Source organism: Bos grunniens, chromosome 14 (genome assembly GCF_055505025.1).
Source record: "Bos grunniens cultivar Pamir isolate PY7600 chromosome 14, Bosgru_T2T1.0, whole genome shotgun sequence".
Taxonomy (NCBI): domain Eukaryota; kingdom Metazoa; phylum Chordata; class Mammalia; order Artiodactyla; family Bovidae; genus Bos; species Bos grunniens.
The window spans coordinates 61,355,261-61,378,271 of NC_141178.1; the positions used below are offsets into that span (position 1 = coordinate 61,355,261).

Sequence of the window (23,011 nt, forward strand, 5' to 3'; positions counted from 1 at the left end):
TGTCTCTGAATCCTTATAAAGTTACTCCTGAATCTTCCCAAAGATGCCCGGAATTAGTAACGAAGTATCATTGCAGTTTATTTAAGGGTGTTTTTCCATATATAGTTGACCTTCCATATCCAGGGTTTGAGGATTCATCTGCCAAGCAAAACTTGAATTTATCGCATGCTGGCAACTGTATACATAGCATTTACATTGTATTTACAACTGTATGCATAACATTCACATTTACATTGTATTGGGTATTGAGTAGTTGAGACAGGGGAGGATGTACAGATGTGCAGGTCATATATGCAAATACTCCTCCCATTTATACAAGGGACCTGTGTGTCCACAGTCCGTAGATTTTGGTATTTTCAGGGTCTGGTCCTAGAGTCAGGCCCCCACCATTCTCCCCCAATCCCCATATACCGAAGGATGACTGTATGTTTTAATTCTTGCTGAGAAACTTTTCACTAGTTTCCTAAAAACCAAATAACTGGTTCACTTACTCCCTCTTGTGGTAAATACTTAGTTTTATCCTGATGCTTTTATTTGTGGTTGTTAATGTCTCTCTTTTTTTGTGTGTGTGGTGGTTATCTCTCTATGTCATTTTACCCAAGAGAGCACAGATCTGATAGTCCAAAGAGATTTAAACACACATTTAGGTTGGGCACTGCAGTAATGAGGGGAGTGTTGATAGTGTGATCACAAAGATGCCCGTTAGGGTCACCTGCAGTGCCTGGGCCTCTCCCTGAGGGACTCCCTGCCTCTGTTCACAGTTTAAATCAGAATAAATTTAATCTACTTTTACATTTAATTTAAAAATTCTCAGGTTATTCTAATGTGCAGTCAGGGTAGACAACCACTTATATAAACAGGCTGCGGTTTTGGTGCTGTGATTAACATAGTATTCGCAAAGAGAGCATGCTTGAATTTTTGGTGATTTGTAGCTGTCTTGTATTTTATGGTATGAAAGACTCTGACATCATTTAGTGATTTCCCACAGACCCATTTCACACAGTAGAAAGGACCTCACGGGGAACGTGACTGGTCTGACTGCAGCTGTAGGAGCCAGAGTTGGAAACTGAGGCACTGGCCTTGAATCCGCTGTGTCTCCCCCTGCACCCCCCGGCCCCCTCCACCTGCCCCAGTGACTGAGTAAGTGCATCTTTAGGGCTCCTCTAGTCACGTACCGTGTGCTGTGAAGTGGTCTTGCTAAGGCTGTTCCACAGATTAGCTCTCCACAAAGAACGGAGGGCACAGCGTCCTCAGCTCATGCTGCTGTCAGGTTCCCACGCCTGCCAGGGCAGCCTTCCACCTGCACACCACACTCTGTCACCTTTCTGGTACTTCAGAGAGGAGAGGAGTAAGGGGTATATAGATGAGAAATGGAGGTGTTGATAGACTCCTGATAGCTAGACATAATAATCGGTGACCTTTATGTATAAGTTCTGATTATTGACTAACTGGAAAGTGATAAATAAGCTAATTCAAGTACCACAAAAGAAAAACATTCTCTAGAGCTTATTATTATATTGACATTGTATTGTATTTGTTACTGCTCTTAGTAAATGAACTTTTGCCAGCCTTAAAAATAATTTCTAATATAGGGTATCTAGGTTTTTCTAATAATTGTATTTGTCTTAATAAATGTTGACTTCTGTGTAAGTTTCTCTTTCAATACTTAGCTATTAAAGATAGTGGTCAACTGTTAGTACTTTGATTTTTTTTTAAATAATTGTATGACAGGGTTTTTAAAGTTAAAAAAAATTGTATGACAGAAATTAAACATTTATTATTTCTAGAAAGATCTCTTCCCATTGGCACATACAGAGTAACGTTGGAATCTGCTCAGTGCAGTCAGATTCATGCTAACATCATGTTAGGTGATGTTAGGAAATCTTAGGCTTTGCTTTTGTGTGCCTTTTTCATTTTCTCCAGTGACAGCTTATATCTTTCTGTTAGAATTATTTTGTATTATTTATCCATTTCTTTGAAAATAGTGTACTTAAAAAAAAAATCTCTGAGTAGCACATCACTTTTTGGTTGAAAAAGTTGTGCATGCCTGTGTTGACACACTTTAGACAACAGGGTGTAATGGTGGAAATGCCTCTTCCCACCCAGACCTCTTCGTCCCCTTCCTTGGAAGCAGCTGCATATTTTTCAGTTTTCTATGTCCTATTTTTCTGTTCTGTTTAATACAGGTGTCAAATGAACTGTAATAAAAAGCATCACATACACTTCTATCATATCCTCGATGTGTTCTACTTGTATATCACATTCTAAATAAATGAGATGTTGGTGACATTGCCATATAAGTTCTGCCTTCTATTAGTGCATTCTTTTCAGTATATTAATTACTGTTTAATTTATTAGTGATAATAAAGATATACCTCCATGTTGTTTTAAAATTAAACAAGTCCATCCATTAAATCATCAGTGGTGTTTGTATCAGAATTAATAATAGTATGTACATTTATCTGTCAAATCCATTGTATGTTAATGAAATTGTCTTTATTTTGTGTCAAGGTGATGTGAAAAAGTCTTAAATTTTCTTAGCAAACTTTAAGCCTTATTTCTAAAAGTTGCCACTTTGTTCTTAGATATTATATGAGCAGAAAGCAAGAAAAGGAAAATGAGACCAGAGCTGTCTTAAGTGACAGAGTATGTAGTCCCTTTTGGTCCAGAGCACTCAAGTTGACTCCCTCTGCTAGTAAAGCAGTTTGAAATACTGAATAGCAGCCTAGACTTCTACATTCTTTACTTGACACCTTTCTTAGAGTGCTTATTCATTCAGTTCTATTGGAAACTTCAACCCTAGAAATATTGGCCTTTTAGTGATCTCTCATCCATACAACTAGATTCTTAATAGTTAATGAAAATATAAAAGTCTCTTAATGTTTTACATTCAATGGATTGCTATAAAAGGGTAAGAGAAAAATTAGATTTCCTAGAGCAATATTTTCCTTACTATGTTTATAATGTTAAGTAATTGTAGTGTAATTTGAGGTTTTTAAATGAGGAAAACTTTGTTCATCATCATTATTCATCGACTCAATGGACATGAATTTGAGCAAACTCTGGGAGGTGGTGAAGGACATGGAAGCCTGGTGTGCTATAGTCCATGGGTCGCAAAGAGTCGGACACGACTGAGTGAGCGAACAACAACAAGACAAAACTTTATTCAGGGTTTCTTAGCCTTTTTTGTTTCCTTAAGGAAGTCCAAGTTTTCACACTACTCAAGACTGAATACTAAATTAAAAAGTGACATCACTGTATGTACTTCTCTGTTTAATTTTTTTTTGCCATTTTCATTTATTTTTTGAAAAAAAGAAAATTCTAAGTTTTGTCTATTTGTCTTTGTTAATAATAAGGAATTATAAGAGATCTTAAATAATATTGAATGGATGCTCTAATTTGCAGATAAAGGCTAATGGTTTGATGAAACAAAAACCGAGAAGTGAAAAGATTACATTGATCAGAATAACTTAAAAAAAAGTATAAAAGCAGCAAAGGAATTTAATGCTGTTATGTGGTATGATGGATCAAGTACCTTTTTACTTAATCTTTTCATCTAAATACATTTTTCAAGTAGCATCAGTTTTTTTTTTTTTTTCAAAGCAAATCAGTAGAAATATAGTAGGTTTATCTGCTTTCGACTTGAAGATGGTTTCCGAACATTTGGTTTAATTTTTGTCGTTTGGTAATTCCTAGATTACAAGCTGGTATTTTCATACCCTTCCTGTACATTCAAAAATGTTCATTTGAATGTAAATGTGATTTTTTGGTTATTTTAAAGTTCTTCGAGGTCCGTAGCACTCCCATATATGTTGTGTTTTTAATGGCATTCAGTAGGGGCACATTCAGGTAGTTCCAAAGATATGTACCAGATAACCAAAAAATAACACCCATGCACCAACCACCGCCCCCACACACTTTTTTCTGGGAGACCAGTTGCAAAGTAAGATAAAAATATAACTAAAATTTGGAAAAAGAAATGTAGAGTGAAAAACCCGATTGGCTCAGTGTCAGAAGTCTGGGAGGAGCGAGGTGACTAGGTGAGATAGTGTGTCACTGTCAGGGGGTCACAGGGCAGGCAGGAAACACAGTCGCCTTAGGAAATAGGAATCCAGGTGGTCATGTTCTCAGCCAGGACCAGGGTTGGGGAAGGAGCCATCCCAGGACTGTGCCCCCTGCTCCTCATTCCTGGATGGTCACCCATCCTTGGCTGTGTACAGGAAGAAATACCAAGTAAGAAGTCAGAAGTGCACTGGAACAGGAGCGTCTACCAGGTTTGCCCAGTGGCCACACTCCCCTGGACCCTGGGAGCTCCAGGGACAGAGGGTGTGGTCTCAGCCCTGGAAGAATTTACTGGGCAATGGGTGCACACCTGTGTCAGCCCATGGATTCAGACATTTGAGAGTTAACAAAGCTTTTTAACAGGTGATAAATGGTAAATTATGATGGCGAAATGGAAAACAATGGCAAATGACTTAAACTTCATATAGAAATGTGATTATTTCTTTGGTGATATTGTCCTGACAGATAAACTATACTCCTGAGAGAACTCTTTATGACTGACTTTTTTAAAGCAATGTAAATATATTTCCATATAGCTTTATAAATCTGTGGCCAGCAGATACATTTTGAGTTCTCTTTAAATGCTCCTATGATAGATAAATGAACAAATTAAAAGAGCTCTGTAAAGGCATTCTTAATGTTTATAAATGCTGCTGCTACAATTGCAGGTCCTTTTGGAATAAATCATGGGATTGAACTTCATTCAGATGTGGTGGAATATGCCAAGGAAAAACTGGAGAGCTTCATCAAAAATAGTGATAGCTTTGATAAGTAAGTATTCATATCTATGGTTTTGCTTTGAAAGCACTTGATAAGTAGATAGAGTGACATGTGTGTTCCTCACTACTGTTAGTTCATTGATCCTGGCTTGATTGAGTGCAGCAAAAATCAGCACGCTATAAAATGCAAGAGGAAAGTAAGTTAGAAAACTATGTTCTAATTCTTACTCTGTGTAAACATACAGTAGATTACAAGTAAATAACTTTTAGGTTTTAATTATATGCTGTTGTCAATTTATTAGTAGGGTGTTGTTCCATTCATTAATGTCACACAGGTACCTTTTCTGAAGATAGAAGTTAAAGATGTTCCTGGCCATAGAATCTTTGGCAACTGTGTTTATACCTTTGGGGATAGTAATTTAATATGAGCGATACCTCTTAGCATATGGAGGACTTTTTCTTAAAAACATAAAGTTACTTAATAATATAGCTAAATGAAATTATCATAGAAATATATCACTATGTCCTTTGAGAAATCTGTTTCTAAAACCATTGTTCTGAACTACTTTCCCTTGGGAAAAATACTGCACAGGCGTTGGTCCTTGCAGGAAAGTCTGTTTGGTGTGTCATGTCCCTAAATTCAGCAAGCAGTGATGGTAATGTGGATAGTACTGTGAAGCTGAAAAATGTAGATGGCATTTTTCTCTCAGCTAGTCATATTTTCAGAGAAGGGCTAACAAAGGATGAGAATTGAGCTTAAAACTTAGTCCCTTTACATGACAGAGCTTTGGTCCAGAGTTCTGGTCCAGAGTTCCAACCCAGCTTGTTGGGTGTGAGCCTCCCTCACTCGGCTCTGATCTGGCCATGGCCGTGGCCATAGAGGTGAGAGATCTACAAGTGGGCAGGGGTCTGAGCTGAAGGTTGTCTTCTGAGTTCAGGCATCTCCTGGCATGTCTCCCCCATTTGCCTTCCTCCTCTGCCTCCCACACCCTGGCAGTGGCACTTGGTGGGCTGAGGAACTTAAGCCTGTGCTGCAGCTTCAGTCCTCAGTACAGAGGGAGGGCTGGGGTGTGTGGGAGGGGTGTCCAGACCTGAGACCAGCGAGCCGGGAGAGTGCACATGCTGGGGTTTGGGTTTGTTCTGTAATCAGTCCGTTGAGTTTGAGCAGGTCACTGGAATCTTCTGTACCAGTTTGCTGAACACTGTCCTTTTATCTTATTCTGTCTTAATAAATAGTTAACCTTTAATTCACATTTTTGAATCATTTTTCAAGCGCTTACCATGTTGGTTCATATTCTGTTTCCATTTCCAAGAAAAACATACTGTTTGGCAGAAATAAAATGGATTTTAGTCCAAGTTACTTTGTAAGAAATTGAGATTCAATTGTAGTACGCTTTGTGTCTTCATCATTTCTGTTTGTCTTATAATTAGTGGTATGGTAAGTGCTAAAAATGTGGGCATGGGTATTTTCATATTGTTTATTAGAACTGTGGAATTTTGTGGAATTTATTGAATTTCTATTGTAAGTATTTGTTTTGGTGTTGAAACTTAATTATACATATAAGACCATTTGAATACAATTAAACTTAGCAAATATGAAAGTAATATTAGTAAAAGCATATATTTAAGGTTTATCTTAATATATTAGATAATAATACATTTCAGGTATTAACACATAAAGGCACAGATAATTCACTTTTGGGTCATTAATCAGGCAGAACAAGCTCAAGGAAGAACTTTGAATCATGGAAGCACCTCTACAGTATCTATGGAGACAAGTCTTGCTGACAAGGGCATGGTCCTGGCAAACAGTAAAACATGTCATTCTTTAAAGTCTTTATTTTGCTTTAAATTAATTTATTTCAATTGGAGAGTAATTACTTTATAATATCCTGATGGTTTTTGCCATACATCATCATGAATTGGCCACAGGTATACATATGTCCCCCCAATCCTGAATCCCCCTCTCTCTTTCCTCCCCACCTATCCCTCCGGGTTGTCCCAGAGCGCTGGCTTTCTGTGTCGATGTAATTTAAATATTGAATAATCTAGAACACAGTTAAGTTTGAAGGCTACATGTGTTTAAGTGTCTCAAGTTTAAAAAAATTGTCTAAAATTGTTTTCATGTAATCATGAGATACCAAATGTCCTTCACTTGTATTTCTTGAGTGTTGTTGTTAGACTGTGTTGTACAGGTTTGTTATTCTTAAAATGGTGAATCATCTCAAATACGGTGATATGACTGACCTAAATGTTTCTTCATAATTTTTAATGGTCTTATTATTTTAGTTAAAATAATCAGGCTTTATAATATGGTTGTTTCTGAAATGTTACTTTTAAAACAGATTCTTCTGTTAACAGACTATTCTTAAAAAAACAGTCCTGGAAATGTTACCTATTTTGGTTTTCAGGTAGCTTCTGAAATAGTAGTTGTGTACTTCAGATTATAAAGGTATCTTGCTTACCAAGGTAGCAGGTACTGGCAAATGCTTCGTTTTGCATAAAGTCATGACTTGGTTGGAAGTTAAGTAGTCAAAGCTGATGGGTCATTTAATGGACTCCTTTTGGGGTCATTTATCATTTGATTTTGGTTATAGAAATGATAAAGATGTAGCAATTTTCTTCCTGTCTTTATGTTTTGATGATTTCTTTGCGATTTTTCTTGGTGTTTGTGGAGAATATTTCTATTTACTTTCAGTTTTTAAATTTGAAAAACTTGCCATGCAAAGTGACTTTAAAAATTATATTCCTAAGCAGTTTTACTATATTTAGTTGTTTACAGATCATCAAAATACTTGTTTTAATTAATAAAATATAAAGTAACTCAGGAAACAAAATTGCTATTTATGTATCCCTTAGGACTTAGGACCAGGCCACCTTGATTGTGTGTAACAGGAAGACAATAGAAAGCTAAAACCTAATATTTATCCAGTATTATTTATCCTCTTGGTTTGGATCTTACCAGTTCCTTTTTCAAAAGTATTATATCACTTATGATTTAAACTGTATCTTTGAAGTTCTCTTATATGTATCAGAGATCATAATAAACTCCCAAATATAGTAGGTAAGAATAGAGTCAATAAACTACTCAACATAAGAATGTATAATGTAAGATAATAAATTTAAAAAAAAGTGCAGGTGTGTGTTTTTGTGTATGCTTTATAAAGGAGCCTTGGTTCCTGAGTCTTGAAGGTACTATTTCTTCTTTCAGAAAAAAATATCCTTAATACAGTGTTAATACTCGTAAACTTTGTTTCTGTGTCTTAGTTCTGTATCAGCAAACGCGAAGATTTGGTGAGGCTACTGTGAGTTTACTGTGCTCCGAGGCGAGAGAGAAGGCAGGTTCTCCAGTGTGGTTTCTGCCTATGCTCTGCCTCCAATGTTCCCAGACTCACTGACCTGCCCTTAGGAACTGACGCTTGATTTCACAGGTTCTCTAAAACACTGGCAAGCGTCTGAAGGAGCAGATAGTAAATATTTCTGGTGTCTTGGGCTAGGTGGTCTTTGTGGCAGTACACAGCCTTCCTCAGGTGCTCTGAGCAGGTGTGGGTGAGGGGTTCCGTCCACTTCATTGGAGCAAGTGCAGGTCGCGTGCAACCTGTTGTCCGCAGCGTGCTGACCTGGTCTGCTCTTCACACGCGTTCTCCAGGACGTCCTTACTTTAGCCCATTTCTGTTATAAAGTCTTCCAGCCCCAGGTTTATAGTCCCTTGGGTATCTGGCTTTCATGGGGGAAGGCCAGATCATCTGAATCAGTTTTGTGCATGTACCATAAGCGAAACAGTCTCTCCAGCTGTGTTTACTTGGAAGAGGAGGTCAGATAAAAGGAGCCTGGATTATACCCTGTAAGTGCTTTGTGAGTTGATAATTGGCATAGCATTTATTCACAACTACATGTATGTGTTTGTGTAGTATGTGTAAATGTGCATGCAGCTGACCTGACTCCTTGGAGGGCGTGCTTTGGGGTGAGCTGTTTTCCTGTGAGACAATAGGTCCTGTCTCCTCCCCCCTCCAAGGACACTGTACCTTGTTTTGGAAATGCTGTCCTGCCAGAAGCCACATGAGTGCAGCTTTGTCTGCTTTATTGAAGATTTTCATTCTGTTTGCATGGAGGACCATTGTTTCCTGTAGTTTGTTGTATAAATGAGTCACAATGTGAGTACTGAAGACAGTAATGAAATTATGAAAATGACAGCAGCTAATGTGTGTCGTCTGCACCATTCTCAGCTGTACCCACAGTCCTGGAGGCAGTGTTGGTGTCCATGTTTCCCAGATGGGAGGACAGGACCAGACAGGCCGTAACTTCAGCCAGGCCTGTCTTGTTGTTTAGTTCTGATTTAGCTATAATGATATAAAAACGGATATATTCTAATGTTCTTCCCAACAGTAAGATTGCCAATGAATTACAGTCTAGCAGCTTAGCTCCAGATAACAGAGGTTGAAGCGGCACCTTTATTTTCGTCATTTGTTTTTCTCTAGGTTAGAATTTAGGGAGTGCTCTTAGCCTGGTTAAATGCATGATAACCTTTTTATCACAGAGGACACGTGCCCTGTTCATTAATGAGACTTGCCTCTGGGGTGGATGTCTGGGGGTCAGAGATGAGCTGGAGAGGCTGTGCCTTCTTCAGGTGTAGTCAAGGTATAAATTCTAAATTAAATTCAGGGTTAGCGTAGTCATTTACATTTTAGAAGATTTAATGGATGTATGGCTGGGTGTAGTATCCTAATTTTATTTTTGATTATAGGCTCCTTTTTCACGTAATTGATATTGGATTGGAGAAAATGAAATGATACTGTGTTCTGTCACCTTTATCACTGGAGCAGTCGCACTTCATCTTGAAGAGAATTGTGGCATACTTGAAGAAGTTTTGCTATCTGTAGATACATAGTCAACATTATTTTGAACTCCTTCTACGATAGTTGAACATTTGGGTATATTGGTCATGTTCAGATGGTAGTTTTATGAGAAATACAGGTTTTAAACACAGTTTTTAAACATGACAGACATTCAAATGGTGGGACAGAGAAATGCTTAAAAATAGTCCTCTAAGCTATCAGTTATGTATTTTAACATCAGTTAGAAACGGTATGAGGGGAGGTTTGATAGCTTCTGACACATTATTGGGAAAAGAAGAAATTATTCCAAGAATAAAACACTGACAGAAATAAAAGTTTGTAGCCCAAGTTATTTTATAAGAAATTATTGTTGAAATATGAAGGCTCACTCTCATATCATGTACCGTTCACGCTTCCTTTAAAATGTTTAGAGATTGGTTTTGGTCCTATGGCGTTTCCTAAAGCTCTGTTCAGTGAAAAATCTGTGTATTTACTCTTAACACTTTGCTTTAAATAATGTTTAAATTATTCTGAGGTGAGTTTGGTGCAGTTGGAAGGGAAACCTCTTATAAAGGTAAAGTCTTTGTTTTTAAAATTTTGTAAAATTCAATAGCTTAATTCTTGGTTATAAGAGTTTTTAATGGTATAACTGTATTTGGAAAAGAAGAGATGATTATTTTCCTGGGTTTTCTTCCCAGTGGAAGGTTGTGAAGTTTGTCTTGTTTTAATGAAGTTGTCATAGCTGTCACAGTTCAAAACGCACATTTTGACAAAGTGTTTTAAGAAAAAGAAGTATCTGTGATTCATTTGGCAGGTTGTTTTGGGTGAGGTATGAGAACACTATAGGAGTCTTTCCTGTGTCCCTGAAATCCTTTATTGCGCTGGAACGATAGTCTAAAATGTTGATGACAGCATCCTGTGGCACGTGATAATCTAGGTGTGCAAATTTTCAGCCCCGATTTCAACAGTGTATTGAAGGGGAATGTTGTTTTTTCTACTCTCAGTCAGCTCCTAGACCTAGAATACCCGTCTAAGAGGGAAGCTGCAGGGCAAGGCTAGGTCACCCTGATCTCCTAGCAGCTTATCAGAGAATTATGTGGGCACGTTGGCAAGGTCCCTGCTGTGAATGGAACGTCTGTGCATCTGGAGATGAAGATAACCCAGCGTGCACCTGTAAAGGAGCCCCCAGCCGAGGTAAGTGATGGAGTCGGTGCCCTTTTGGCCAAGCGCTCATGTCATAAACCAAGATACCTGTGCTCTCGGTTTTCCCACAAATATTGTTTGTATGTTTTGTTTTAGTAAGGGTATGTCAGATACTCTCCCCTTTCTACGTAAGTCTAAAAAGCCATTAGGTTTTCAGGTTTAAATCAATAAATGATTATAAGTCTAAAGTGATTGAATTTGTAGTTATTACAGTTCAGAACTACTTCTTTTTTTGTATACAGATAATTTACATGGTTAGGAAGTATAACTTGGTGGAATTCAGGAGTGTAAGACATCTGTACCTGGGAAATTTTGTTTTGGAAAATGTCTTCAAAGAATAAAAATGATTGCTACTTTTCATGTTACTAACAGACAAAAAATTTTAATGAGCTGCCCTAAAGTATGAAAACTAGGAGAGAACACAAGATCGATACTTTCAGGATTAAAATTAGAACCATGGAAAATATCCTTTTGGTAGGCCTCTTGCCATTTTTTAAAAAATTTTTGTTGTTTTATTTTCCTTTCTTGGGTTCCCTTTATTTGTAGTTGATGTGAAAAGTGGAATTTAGATTTTCTCTTTTACTGTTTTCAAACCTAGATTTTATGTGCAAATCTACAAATAGTGAAAACCTCTGGTTGGTTCATTAATGCAGACTTCTGGATTATACAGACTTGTGTTTATGGTATAAAATATGTCCTTTGCCTACAGAGGTTTGTGGAGACTTAGAGAAGGTGCAGCTTTCAGAATCTAGTTAAAGCTAAAAGGAAGAAACTTTTATTTTCCTCTTTACTCTGGAAACATTAATAGCAGTTGTAATTTACTCTTACCACCTGGTAGCTGTCATTCTTGCCTCACATCAGTCAGTTGTTCTTTATACATATATGAGCATATCCGTAAACATTTGCCTGAAGAATTTTAATTATAGATTTTTGGAAAAATATTGTTAGTAGTAGAATTTGTATGAATTTATTTACATGAAATGCTGTTATAAAAACAAGCCGTAATTTCAATGTCAGAATATAAACTAAGTAAGATCCTCATCTCTACCTAGTCAGAAATGCTAACACTTCTCCAAGTCCTTTTAGGAAGGATCATCTTTAACCCATGTATGTATTAAAAAATAATGTTGTAAGTATAGGCAGTTTGAGAGTTGTTTTGTTTCCTTTACTATCATGAAGGACTTGCCTATTACTGGAGAAGGTGAAGCCACAGCTGTGGATGTAATAAACAGTCCCCAGATGAAACACTGTCTCTGCTAGGCTGTTTCTTGTAACTATTAAGTCATCGTGTTTTAGTGTTTATATTTAAAATATCACACCTTTCTCCCTGATTATGTCCTTGAAACTTTACTATTTTGTATCTAGAAATAATCTAGTCCTACTACTCCTTTTGGAATGTTGCCTCAGTTCAGTTAAACTTTCAAATTTGAGTGTGCTGGTAAAGGAAATGAATTTGGTATACTAAATGAAAAGGTCTTCACACTTTCGAAGACCCCCTATACATGTTAGAAGTGTATGTTCCATTTGCATTAGTAGAAGTCATTTGTAAATGTAAAGGTCTAACTTTTCTCTGTAATGATTCTTTGTAACACTTCCTAAATGGAATAAGATAGTATACTTGGCTCAGATCTGCCTTGTTAGGGGAAAAGCCTTTGTTTCCTAGAATAAAGAAGGGTGGCTTATTTAAGATCTTCAGAGAGGCCACTAAAAAGCACTTTTAAGTTAGGTGACAGTTGGTTTATTAAAGGCACGGTGGTTTTGTTTTGGCTTTTTTACTGTTTAAGTTTTGCTTTTTTTGGTACATTGTGGGAAAAATGATGTGTTTTGTAACATGAAACTACAGCTATTTATAGTTTCCAATTTAGTAAAGCAAGAACCATCATGTTGATTTAGAGGGTGCCACAGGCACACATTTTTTTCTGTAACTGTTTCTCTAGTCCTGAGATTCTTGTGATTAGCGTATTTGTCAAGTTTGAGTTCATGTTCAAAGTTGGTAGGTGGAAAAGATGACAAATCAATTACATTTCTTAGGTTTCTCACTTAATAGGTATTTCTTGAGGACTGTAAAAGGTGATGAAGATATAATTAAAGTTCAGAAGACGTGTTCAAAGGGATAATCAGGGAAAGCAGGAGAGTGTCCCAGAGGAAAGACTGTGCTCAGGAAAGTATTTGAAGCTCCTGTTCACAGTTGATAAAGTAGAAGGGTGGTTGCTTAGTGCTTTCAGTTTACGTGGCTGTTGAAATACACACACATACACACGTATTTAAACGAGATCCTGAGATGTTTTACATGCTAAATATTTGAGATATTGAGATCTCATATGATTTTTATCCTTTCCGTGCATCTCATTTTCCACCAGCCACATCTCATTTTCCAGCAGCCACAGGGCTCCTGTCTGCACAAGGCTGGTGGCTAGTGGGGTTGATTGCCCTGTCTCACCTTTCAGATCCCAACTCACCATTTCTTGGGGAGCCTTACTCTGGCTCCCCAGGCCTGTCAGTTCCCTTGCATCCTCAGCCATACTTACGGAGTGGTGTTCCTTTAGAGCATTTTTCACCCTCATTCAGTTCAGTTCAGTTTAGTCGCTCAGTCGTGTCCGACTCTTTGCGACCCCATGAATTGCAGCACGCCAGGCCTCTCTGTCCATCACCAACTCCTGGAGTTCACTCAAACTCACGTCCATCGAGTCAGTGATGCCATCCAGCCATCTCATCCTCTGTCGTCCCCTTCTCCTCCTGCCTCCATAAGTTCATCTTTAATTGGTGAGATTGTTGTCTCTCTCACTGCATTAGGCATGAGTGCCTCCCACTTCATATCCAGTCTTTACACACAACAGGGGCTTCACAAATAATGTTTGGAGTGAATTGTGCTAATTGCTAGTGTCAAGCCACTTGACCAGAGTCACATTTGATTTTAGAATCAGGCACTCAGTCCTTTATAGTTCATTTTGCTGGGATGAGAGTGTATAAAAATAACACAAATTATTTACTTGTAATGGTGTTTTTGTAGATAATAGTTCTGTAAGCTGTAGGAAGCTTTTAAACTATAAGCATATTTTTAAGTTGATTTAACAGACTGATAAAAGAGGTTTAATAATACAAAATAATTTTACTTAAATTCCTTGCTCACGTTCATCTAGAAAATTTTAAGAGTGGCTTAAATTATTGTAAAATTAAGTTATTTAAAATGAATTTTTATAATAATGAGGGTTTTTAGATTGAAAATACTAGTCTTTTTTCTTTTCAAAGAATGCTTACTGTAACTTTGAGATGATTAAACCATGTGATCCACAATATCTAGTTATTTAAAGGCCAAGAGATTGTTTTGGCTGTATTTTAGACAATCTTAGGTTGTCCAATAGTCTTGAGTATAATAGAGAAATTAAATGCTGTCTATTACATATGTAAGTTTATACTTTCGTGAGCGTTATGCAAGTAGCAAGACTGAGATCTTCCCGAAGAGCTGGGTAAGAGTGCTTGTGTAGTGTAGCTCGTATTTGAACTGTGTCTTGAAGGGATGCTGGGCATTTAAGCAGCAGAGAGGGAGGGGCCATGCAGGCACAGGAACAGCACAGACCTTGTAGTATTTCCTCTAAATGACGGGAGGCCTGTAATTCCACCCATGGCTACAGCAGTGTCTCTGGGATGGGGGCAGAGCCAGGAAGGGCCCCATGTGGCCTCTGAGAGGTGGGAACCTGTCCTGAGCAGCTGGGCACAGGGTGGTGCTGGGGGTGGCGGACACCCAGAAAGTGTGGGCACTGTCATAGTAGAAGTAGTCATAGTAGAAGTCATAGTAGAAGCTGGGGTTAGGATCACCCGCCCCTGTGGGTGTCAAGAAGAGAGGGCAGGGTCTGCATTGTTTCCCACCCTACTCCCCACCCTGGAACAGGAAGCTAAGGACTGGGCATCATTCTGAGAAACTCTTCTTTAAATATCAGTGACCATGGGGTATCTGTATATTTAGTGAATTTAATGGAAACATATTGTGTAAAAAGTCTGTGCTGTGCTTGGTTGCTCAGTCATGTCCGACTCTTTGCGACCCCATGGACTGCAGCCCGCCAGGCTCCTCTGTCCATGGGATTCTCCAGGCAGGAATATTGGAGTGGGTTGCCATGCCCTCCTCCAGGGGATCGTCCCAACCCAGGGATGGAAGCCAGGTCTCCTGCATTGCAGGCAGATTGTTTACCATCTGAGCCACCAGAGAATCCCTGGTAATAAGTCTGTTAATTACCAAAGGGCAGGATGCATTTTACAAAATAAAAATGATTTCAGAGACATTTTTCACTGCATACTGAGCCTTTTAATGCAAATTATTTTGTCCTCAGATGATAACTTTGCTGTGTGGTCATATTAATTTCAATCGACTTAAAATTGAGAGGGTATTTTCATGAATTAATTTCCTAAAATTACTGTACATGTTTTATTAGTGTATTGGGGTTTTAACTATGTATGTTAGAGACTGTTTCAGTTAGTCACAAGAGTGTTATTGTGATAGCTTTTCACTATACTCACCTTCTGAGCCTTAAGTAAGGTTTCAGTGTGGGAGAAAAAAGAGGTTGATGTTTTGGAAAAATGTACACTGTGTCATTGATAATAAAACAATATATTTGATCACTGTTAGATTTCATAAATATACATAATTCAAATTCAAATTTTATGATATTTTATTCTTATAATTTTAGTAAAACTTCACTTTCAAAGAGTTGGATTATGTTAAGTTTTTAGGTCTCATCTTTTGTTTAAATGAATTAAAATACTTTTTATTTCTCCATACAGGTTTGAGTTCTGTGAGCCTGCATTTGTGGTTGGTAATTGCCTGCAGATAGCATCGGACAGTCACCAGTATGATCGAATCTACTGTGGAGCTGGGGTCCAGAAGGACCATGAAAACTACATGAAGATTCTGCTGAAAGTCGGGGGCATTCTGGTCATGCCCATAGAGGACCAGGTAGCGACCACCGTCCTGCTCCATGGCGCGGGAGACACGCTCAGTGTAGGATGGGGGCTGATGCGCCAGTGAAAGGCGCACTGGGATTGTTGAGGAAGAAGTGCTCGCCGCACAGGTGCCTGTATAGGAAAGCACTGAAATGGACTCAAAGCTCTTAACCAGAGCAGGTGTGGAAAAGGCCCCTTAACTAGGGAAAGAAGAGCCAAGCTGAGCTCTGCCCGTGCGTGGTGTTGGCCATGCTGCCCCTCTACACACACCCCCCGACCCACCAGTGTTCTTGCTGTTGAATGTGGTGGCCTCTTCTAGCTGAAGGAGTGGTTGGAACTACTTAACTCCATTTCAGAAACCAGTAAATTTTTAGATCTTCTTTTTTGGGAGAAGGCATTTGGGAGAAGGCAATGGCAACCCACTCCAGTACTCTTGCCTGGAAAATCCCATGGATGGAGGAGCCTGGTGGGCTGCAGTCCATGGGGTCGCTAGGAGTCGGACGCGACTGAGGGACTTCACTTTCACTTTTCACTTTCATGCATTGGAGAAGGAAATGACAGCCCACTCTAGTGTTCTTCCTGGAGAATCCCAGGGACTGGGGAGCCTGGTGGGCTGCCGTCTGTGGGGTCGCACAGAGTCAGACATGACTGAAGTGACTTAGCAGCAGCAGCAGCAGCAGCAGCAGACTCATTTGAAACTATTTTTCACCTACTTGCCTGCCTTTGATTTGGAATTATTAGGTATAATAAACGTGTGAAATAATTATTCAGAAAATGGGTGGATCTTTTACTTTAAAATTTATAAATATACATTTCAAAAAATATCTTTTATGTTCATACTAACCTAAGTCTGCAGAGAAGGCAATGGCACCCCACTCCAGTACTCTTGCCTGGAAAATCCCATGGATGGAGGAGCCTGGTGGGCTGCAGTCCATGGGGTCGCTAAGTGTTGGACACGACTGAGCGACTTCACTTTCACTTTTATGCATTGGAGAAGGAAATGGCAACCCACTCCAGTGTTCTTGCCTGGAGAATCCCAGGAACAGAGGAGCCTGGTGGGCTGCCGTCTTTGGGGTTGCACAGAGTCGGACATGACTGAAGTGACTTAGCAGCAGCAGCAACCTAAGTCTGAGATGTGTACAACAGCCTGTGGTTTGTAAGTGGGAGCTGGACTGTCCCAGATGACTGGGACCTAGTGTGGTCATCTTGGCGTCTCTGAGAGTTCTCTACTTTCACAGCATGTGAATTGCAGGTCAGAGGACTTCATCACACTGTGTTTATCAATTATTAAAAAGAGACTATAAAGCATTCATTAACATACGTTCTTGGAAAAACATTAACTTGAATGCTTCCAGAGTTGAGACTCCCAGATCAATCATCTTTTTCCTGTTTTCCTTTAAAGATATATTTTTAAAGATCTAAAATATGGTTTCCCATTGGTATTTTATTGAATATTTCTTATATACATTATGCTAATATAAAATATAATAATGGGTTGACTTTTTTAATTGACAATACTGATTTGTCCTGATCAAGCCATGTACTGCTGATGGGTGTTTGCTGAGTGGGAAAGCTCTAATGCCTTTGTGACTAATTACATTTATTCATGAAATATGAAGTTGGGATTAGAATCTATTTTATTACCACCCTGGAAGATTGTGAAGTTGACTCATTGGTTCAGTAATCAAAATGCGTTTTTACTGATATAACACTTTAACTACACAACTGTGTGAGACGTGTGTTTTGGGAGCCAGTGGCAGGTGTGTGTTAGAATAACACCCCTTGATGACATCAGACCCCCATGTTAATATAACCTGCAGAGCCATTTGTGTGCATGGAATATGTTGTGAAACCAGTACTTGTGATTCCTCCTGTACTAATATTTAAATGAAGGTAATTGGGTGCATTCAAATACAAGTGATTATAGAGCAATCTCTGCTATTTTTCTGTTAAACTTGTGAGGGTAAGGTGGTCCACTTCCCTGATGGAGCCATTCTGTTTTTTTTTTTCGCCCTCTAAATAGTTAACACAAATTATGCGAACTGGACAGAACACTTGGGAAAGTAAAAACATCCTTGCTGTGTCATTTGCTCCACTTGTGCAGCCAAGTAAGAATGACAACGGCAAGCCAGACTCTGTGGGCCTCCGTAAGTACCCTTGTGGGAGATAAACAGAGCTGACTGTGTGTGTTAGAGAGAACCTTCCCTGTAGTTGTGGCCTGAGAGCTTCAGTTCACACTACAGTTCAATAGCAGTCAGGACTAGTATTGTCTGGTCCACTGGATCTTCTCATGACTAGGAACCAGGAGGATAAAAGTACAGAAAACACTATTTTTGAATAATTAGGGCTGAGAATTGTCTGAAAGTTTCTGTATTATCAGAAGAACGTTTAAATGAAGCTCGTGTGGAAGCTATTTTAGGACTTGGGAGTGTTAGAAGTGGCTGAAGCAGGTCTGAGTCCTTTTCCACTCTGGGACCCTTGGGTTCTTCTGAACTTGGGCTGCTGTGACAGGGCATCAGTGTGGTGGGTCCCTGGAACAGCAGGCAGTGTTGGCAGGAGAGGCAGACAGTGCAGGTGTCGAAAGAGCACCCGGTGTGCGGGGGAGTCGGGAGCAGAGCCACCGAGAAGATGGAGATGTTTCTTAGCATCTTTTTAATTTCTGAAGCTCTTTCCTGGGTGATTCTCCACCCCACCTCCTGCGGCAACCCCTCCATGTTTGCCTCCCCTATCTGCCCCCCTGGTCTTAGCAGGTCATGGGGCTGACAGCAGGTTATGGTGGGCTGACACCCCCATTTCTGTCGCCAGCCCTGCCCCTGCCCCTCAGTCCCCTGACTACTCAGTTCTCTGTGCTCCACTTGCTGTGAGTTACCTGTCCTTCCCAAGAGAGTTTATGCATGTGCCTGGGTTGTCTGCCCACAACACCTTTGCCACCCCATCCGCTGGCCTTGGTGCTGGAGTGATCTGCACATAGTCAGTGCTCTTCCCTGAGTCTTTGTTTGATGAAAGTCAAAGTTTTTACAAGTCTCTGTCTTCTGATGTTCACTCAGAAGTGAACAGTATGTAATGTTTCACTTTTTATGTTTTCCGTGTGTTTTTAGCCCCTTGTGCTGTCAGGAACCTGCAGGACTTGGCTCGCATTTACATCCGACGCACACTTAGGAATTTCATAAACGATGAGATGCAGGCCAAGGGGATTCCTCAGAGGGCTCCGCCCAAAAGGAAGAGGAAGCGGGTCAAGCAGAGGATTAACACTTACGTCTTTGTGGGCAACCAACTCATCCCCCAGCCTCTCGACAGTGAGGAGGACGAGAAGATGGAGGAAGACAAAGAGGAGGAGGAGAAGGAGCCGGGTGAAGCCTTGAAGCCGGAGGAGCCACCCCAAAACCTGCTGCGGGAGAAGATCATGAAGCTGCCCCTGCCAGAGTCTCTAAAAGCCTACTTGACATACTTCAGGGAGAAGTAGCTTAGAGCAAAAAGAAAGGATGCCTACTGATAATTCCTTGCGTCTTGAAAATGTAGCATTTGTTAGGAGTTAAAAGAGAATTCTTTCTTTCATCAGAGTGAATTTATAGTGGAAAAAGGTATAACTTGTTTCTGTCTTAGTAATAAAAATGATGTATTCAGTGATTAAAAAGAATCCCTTTTATAAAATATATTTTTCTTTAAAATTGGAAAAATTGCTGTTTTAACTCAGAGCAGCTTCAGGAGTGGAACTCAGCTGTAGTCAGGACTGGGTCTGCAGATCCCCGTTTGGTTCCTAACGGATCTAGTTAGTGGTGAGGGCTTGACTTAACTTCCCTCAGGGAGACACAATCGTGAAGCGCATGTGATCGGATTTGAACTGCAGTCATGTACAGTTCTGCCTGGGAACTCTGTCTAGCAAGGAAGGCAGACGCTTTGCAGACCCCCTACTTGCGTTGCAGTCCCCACTGCCAAGTTGCTGTAGACCTACTCCGGGCAATGTATGAGTGCAATAACAATGCAGATACTGAATAATTTAGCTTTAAAAACCCACGTTTCATGGAATTCAACAGCACCGCTACTCTCGCTTTTGAATCTGTTGCCAAAAGACATGGGGAAAATGTCTGCTTCTCTCATCAAGATTTTAAGAGCACATCAAGTGAATATCAGAGCAAAACGTACATGCTTAATACAGCTCTTAGTTTGTATGGACCTTTTGACATTTTCAGTATTTAAACATGATGAGGCTGTGTTACTTTGAAGTTTTAGAAGGTAGTGGTGTATTTAGGACTGTTTTCCTTGTCGTCCACTGTATAGAGTATTTGGTTCAGGAGAGGCATAGTTCTGTGTGACTGTCGATGGCTCGTGGGTGAGTCAGGCCCGAGCAGGCTGGCCACAGGTGCACTTTAGCAGAGGGAACTTCTGGTTGATTGCAGGTTTGCGCTGGACAGGTAGGGCAGGACAGCCTGCCCTGGTCTGAAACTCACCTCTGTGGTGTCGGGAGTGTTCACAGAAATGACGTGGAGATGCCTTTTGCTTTGAAAATCTGGAATCATAGTTTAATCTTGGGACCTGCATTGGGCTCATCTAACTTCTTCCCATGTTTTTATTTTGTGGTTGTTTCTTGTGGTGAAATAACAGTGGTTTTCATTTTTCGCTTAGTATCACATACTTTATTATTTGAATGTCAGTGGTAAAACAGGTAGTAAAGGCCATTCTTAGCTTACTAGGGCCTGAAGAGTCATTCCTTGCTTAGGAAAGTAAACAGTGTAGTCTATTTACTATTTAGTGTTCTGATGGATTATATACATTTTTAGAAGGAAGAATTTGAGAGTGTCACTTACTGCCACCAGCATCACTGTTATAACTGTTGATCAGACATGCTTGAGGAAATGCAGTCACAGTGCAGTTGAAGGACTATGATGTTCTGCAGAGGTTCACACATGGACGGTTCCAAAAACACCTCAATTCTGAAAACTCTACATGTAAAAACAAGTGTTCGAAGTATTCTGAGCATGAATTATCCCAGGATCCCTTTAGTAACGTCAAAGATGATTTCACGGAAGCTGCTGGTTTTTATACCAGTGACTGAGCTGGGGGCTAGGAGGTTGGGGGTATAGTGTCTCCACAGGGTTTCTTAGAGGACTACTAAGCTGTAGTTACTGGTGCGTGCCCATCTTATTTCTGTCAAGGAAAAACAGTTGTTTCATACAGTTATATTAGAAATGGTCATTTTTTTTTTAAACAAACGTGTTTTAGGAGATGAATCTTGAGTTCCTGGTGCCCACATATTTTTATCTTGTACCCCCACCCCAGCTTTGTTGTTTTTGAAGCAAGTGTCCACGTATGTAAAGATAACCTTTTCTTAAATGATTTTACTATTCATGAGGGAAGTTTTTGTTAAGGATCTATTTGAAGATTGACTTTTTCATATCAGCTTTCATTCTGTTGGCCTTGGTAAAATGTATAATAGATTTTCATAATCATTGCCAATTTTTGGTCACTGAAATGTATCTTTTGTGTTTTTAAATGCATTTGTTTTACAGTTGTGACTTTACTATTGAAGAAGTAGAAATAAAAAATTAAATTTTACATGAAAGCCCTTTATCTATTAATGGGAATATATTAGAATGATTGAGGATATTTTGGGTGTTTATTTTTTAATGAATCATGTTATATTTGAGTGTGAATAATTATGCTTTATAAGTGGAGAGGTTGCAAATAAAGATGAAGTAATTGAAGGTGATGAGCAGTGCATTCATGGGGTTTTACAGCAGGATAAGCTTTATTTATTTTGCAGAGAGGAAGTAGGCCTGAAGGGGGGAGCAACCCTTCCCCAAGACCACTGGTGGGAGATGGCGTGAATAGTGTCCAGCATCTGATAAAGTCCAAAAACTGCCAGCCACACTGTAACTACCAGGAAGGTCATTTAAATCTGTGCTGCTTGTTGGTTGATATATCTTGGTTCTAGTATTAATAAAGATGTTATTAAAATAGCATTCGTAGATAAAATACAGAAAATGTAAGCATTGGTTTCTAGTTGTTTAAGAGGATAAAAGTGAAGCAAAAGCTGTTAAATTACAGGAAAACTTGGAAAATTATTTTAAATAAACACTTGCATATAATTAAGCATTGCTGTCAGTGGCCTGCGTTTTTTTTCCCTTTTCGGGTTTAGAGACGCTCAGTACCTGAGGATCTATGCTGAATTACAGCATGGAGGTGTCTGTGTCTGGACATCTCGTGGCCTTTTGACTGCTGCCACGTCTGAAGGCTGTGGGGTTCTTAGAAGTTAATTTTTATAAACTATTTGAGTAGAGATGAGGGATATTTATAAGGTGCATGCAAAGTCTAAGGACTGATTGAATGTACATGTAAGGGCAGGCATCTGGCTTTCTGCCGTGGTTTTACACACACTTGTATCTCTAAGCGATGTGGAGTGCACCCTGTGCATTCCTGTGCACTCACTTTTCACGGCACATTGTCTCTCTGAGCCTGGTCCCTGTTGTCTGTAGCGATGCTAGGTTACAGCTCAGTTACCTGTTCATCCTACTGCTGACGGACAGGTGGTCCCCCAGACCACTCAGCATACCTGTGGCTTTGTGCGCCAGAGTCCTCAAGCACCCAGCCAAGAGCAGAAACCACTGCCCAGAGGCCGTGACGATGTCCACCTTTCCCAGATGGTGCAGAATCGTGCAGACTTGTGTCCCTTCCAGCAGTGTTTAAATGTTCTAGGTATTCTGTATCCTCACCTACATCTGATACTGAAGTGCTGTTGGGCTTTGCCACTCATTAGGTTTGCATCTTTTCAAGTGCTTCTTGGGTTCAGGTTTCCTTTTGGTAAAATTCCCATTAAAATTTGGTAAAATCTAAATTCACCAAAATCCTTTTGGTAAAATTCCCATAAAAAAATAAAAGATGCTTGCTCCTTGGAAGAAAAGCCATGACAAAGCTTATGACAAAAGCTAGATGGTGTATTTTAAAAGGAGACATTGCCAACAAAGGTTCATCTAGTCAAAGCTATGGTTTTTCCAGTAGTCATGTATAGATGTGAGAGTTGGACCATAAAGAAAGCTGAGCACCAAAGAATTGATGCTTTTGAACTGTGGTGTTGGAGAAGACTCTTGAGAGTCCCTTGGACTGCAAGGAGATCCAACCAGTCCATCCTAAAGGAAATCAGTCCTGAATATTCATTGGAAGGACTGATTCTGAAGCTGAAGTTCCAATACTTGGGCCACCTGATGTGAAGAACTGACTAGTTAGAAAAGATTGAAGGCAGGAGGAAAAGGGGATGACAGA

General features: G+C 39.6%; 1 protein-coding gene across 13 annotated transcripts in view; it reads left to right on the forward strand.

The window, feature by feature from the left end:
* PCMTD1 (protein-L-isoaspartate (D-aspartate) O-methyltransferase domain containing 1) overlaps positions 1-21,844 on the forward strand; it is a 49,769-nt gene extending 27,925 nt beyond the window's left edge. For 8 of the 13 annotated variants that reach the window (XM_086336983.1, XM_086336982.1, XM_086336990.1 and 5 more), the window contains 4 exons: positions 4,731-4,833; positions 15,596-15,767; positions 17,778-17,901; positions 18,853-21,844. In XM_086336983.1, the coding sequence (XP_086193109.1) occupies positions 4,731-4,833; positions 15,596-15,767; positions 17,778-17,901; positions 18,853-19,217 (764 nt within the window). In that variant the 3' untranslated portion in view covers positions 19,218-21,844. Of the gene's footprint in view, positions 1-4,730; positions 4,834-10,620; positions 10,811-15,595; positions 15,768-17,777; positions 17,902-18,852 lie in introns of all 13 variants that reach the window. The other 5 variants (XM_086336991.1, XM_086336993.1, XM_086336988.1 and 2 more) reach the window with 1 other exon arrangement.
* The last annotated feature ends 1,167 nt before the right edge of the window (positions 21,845-23,011 follow it).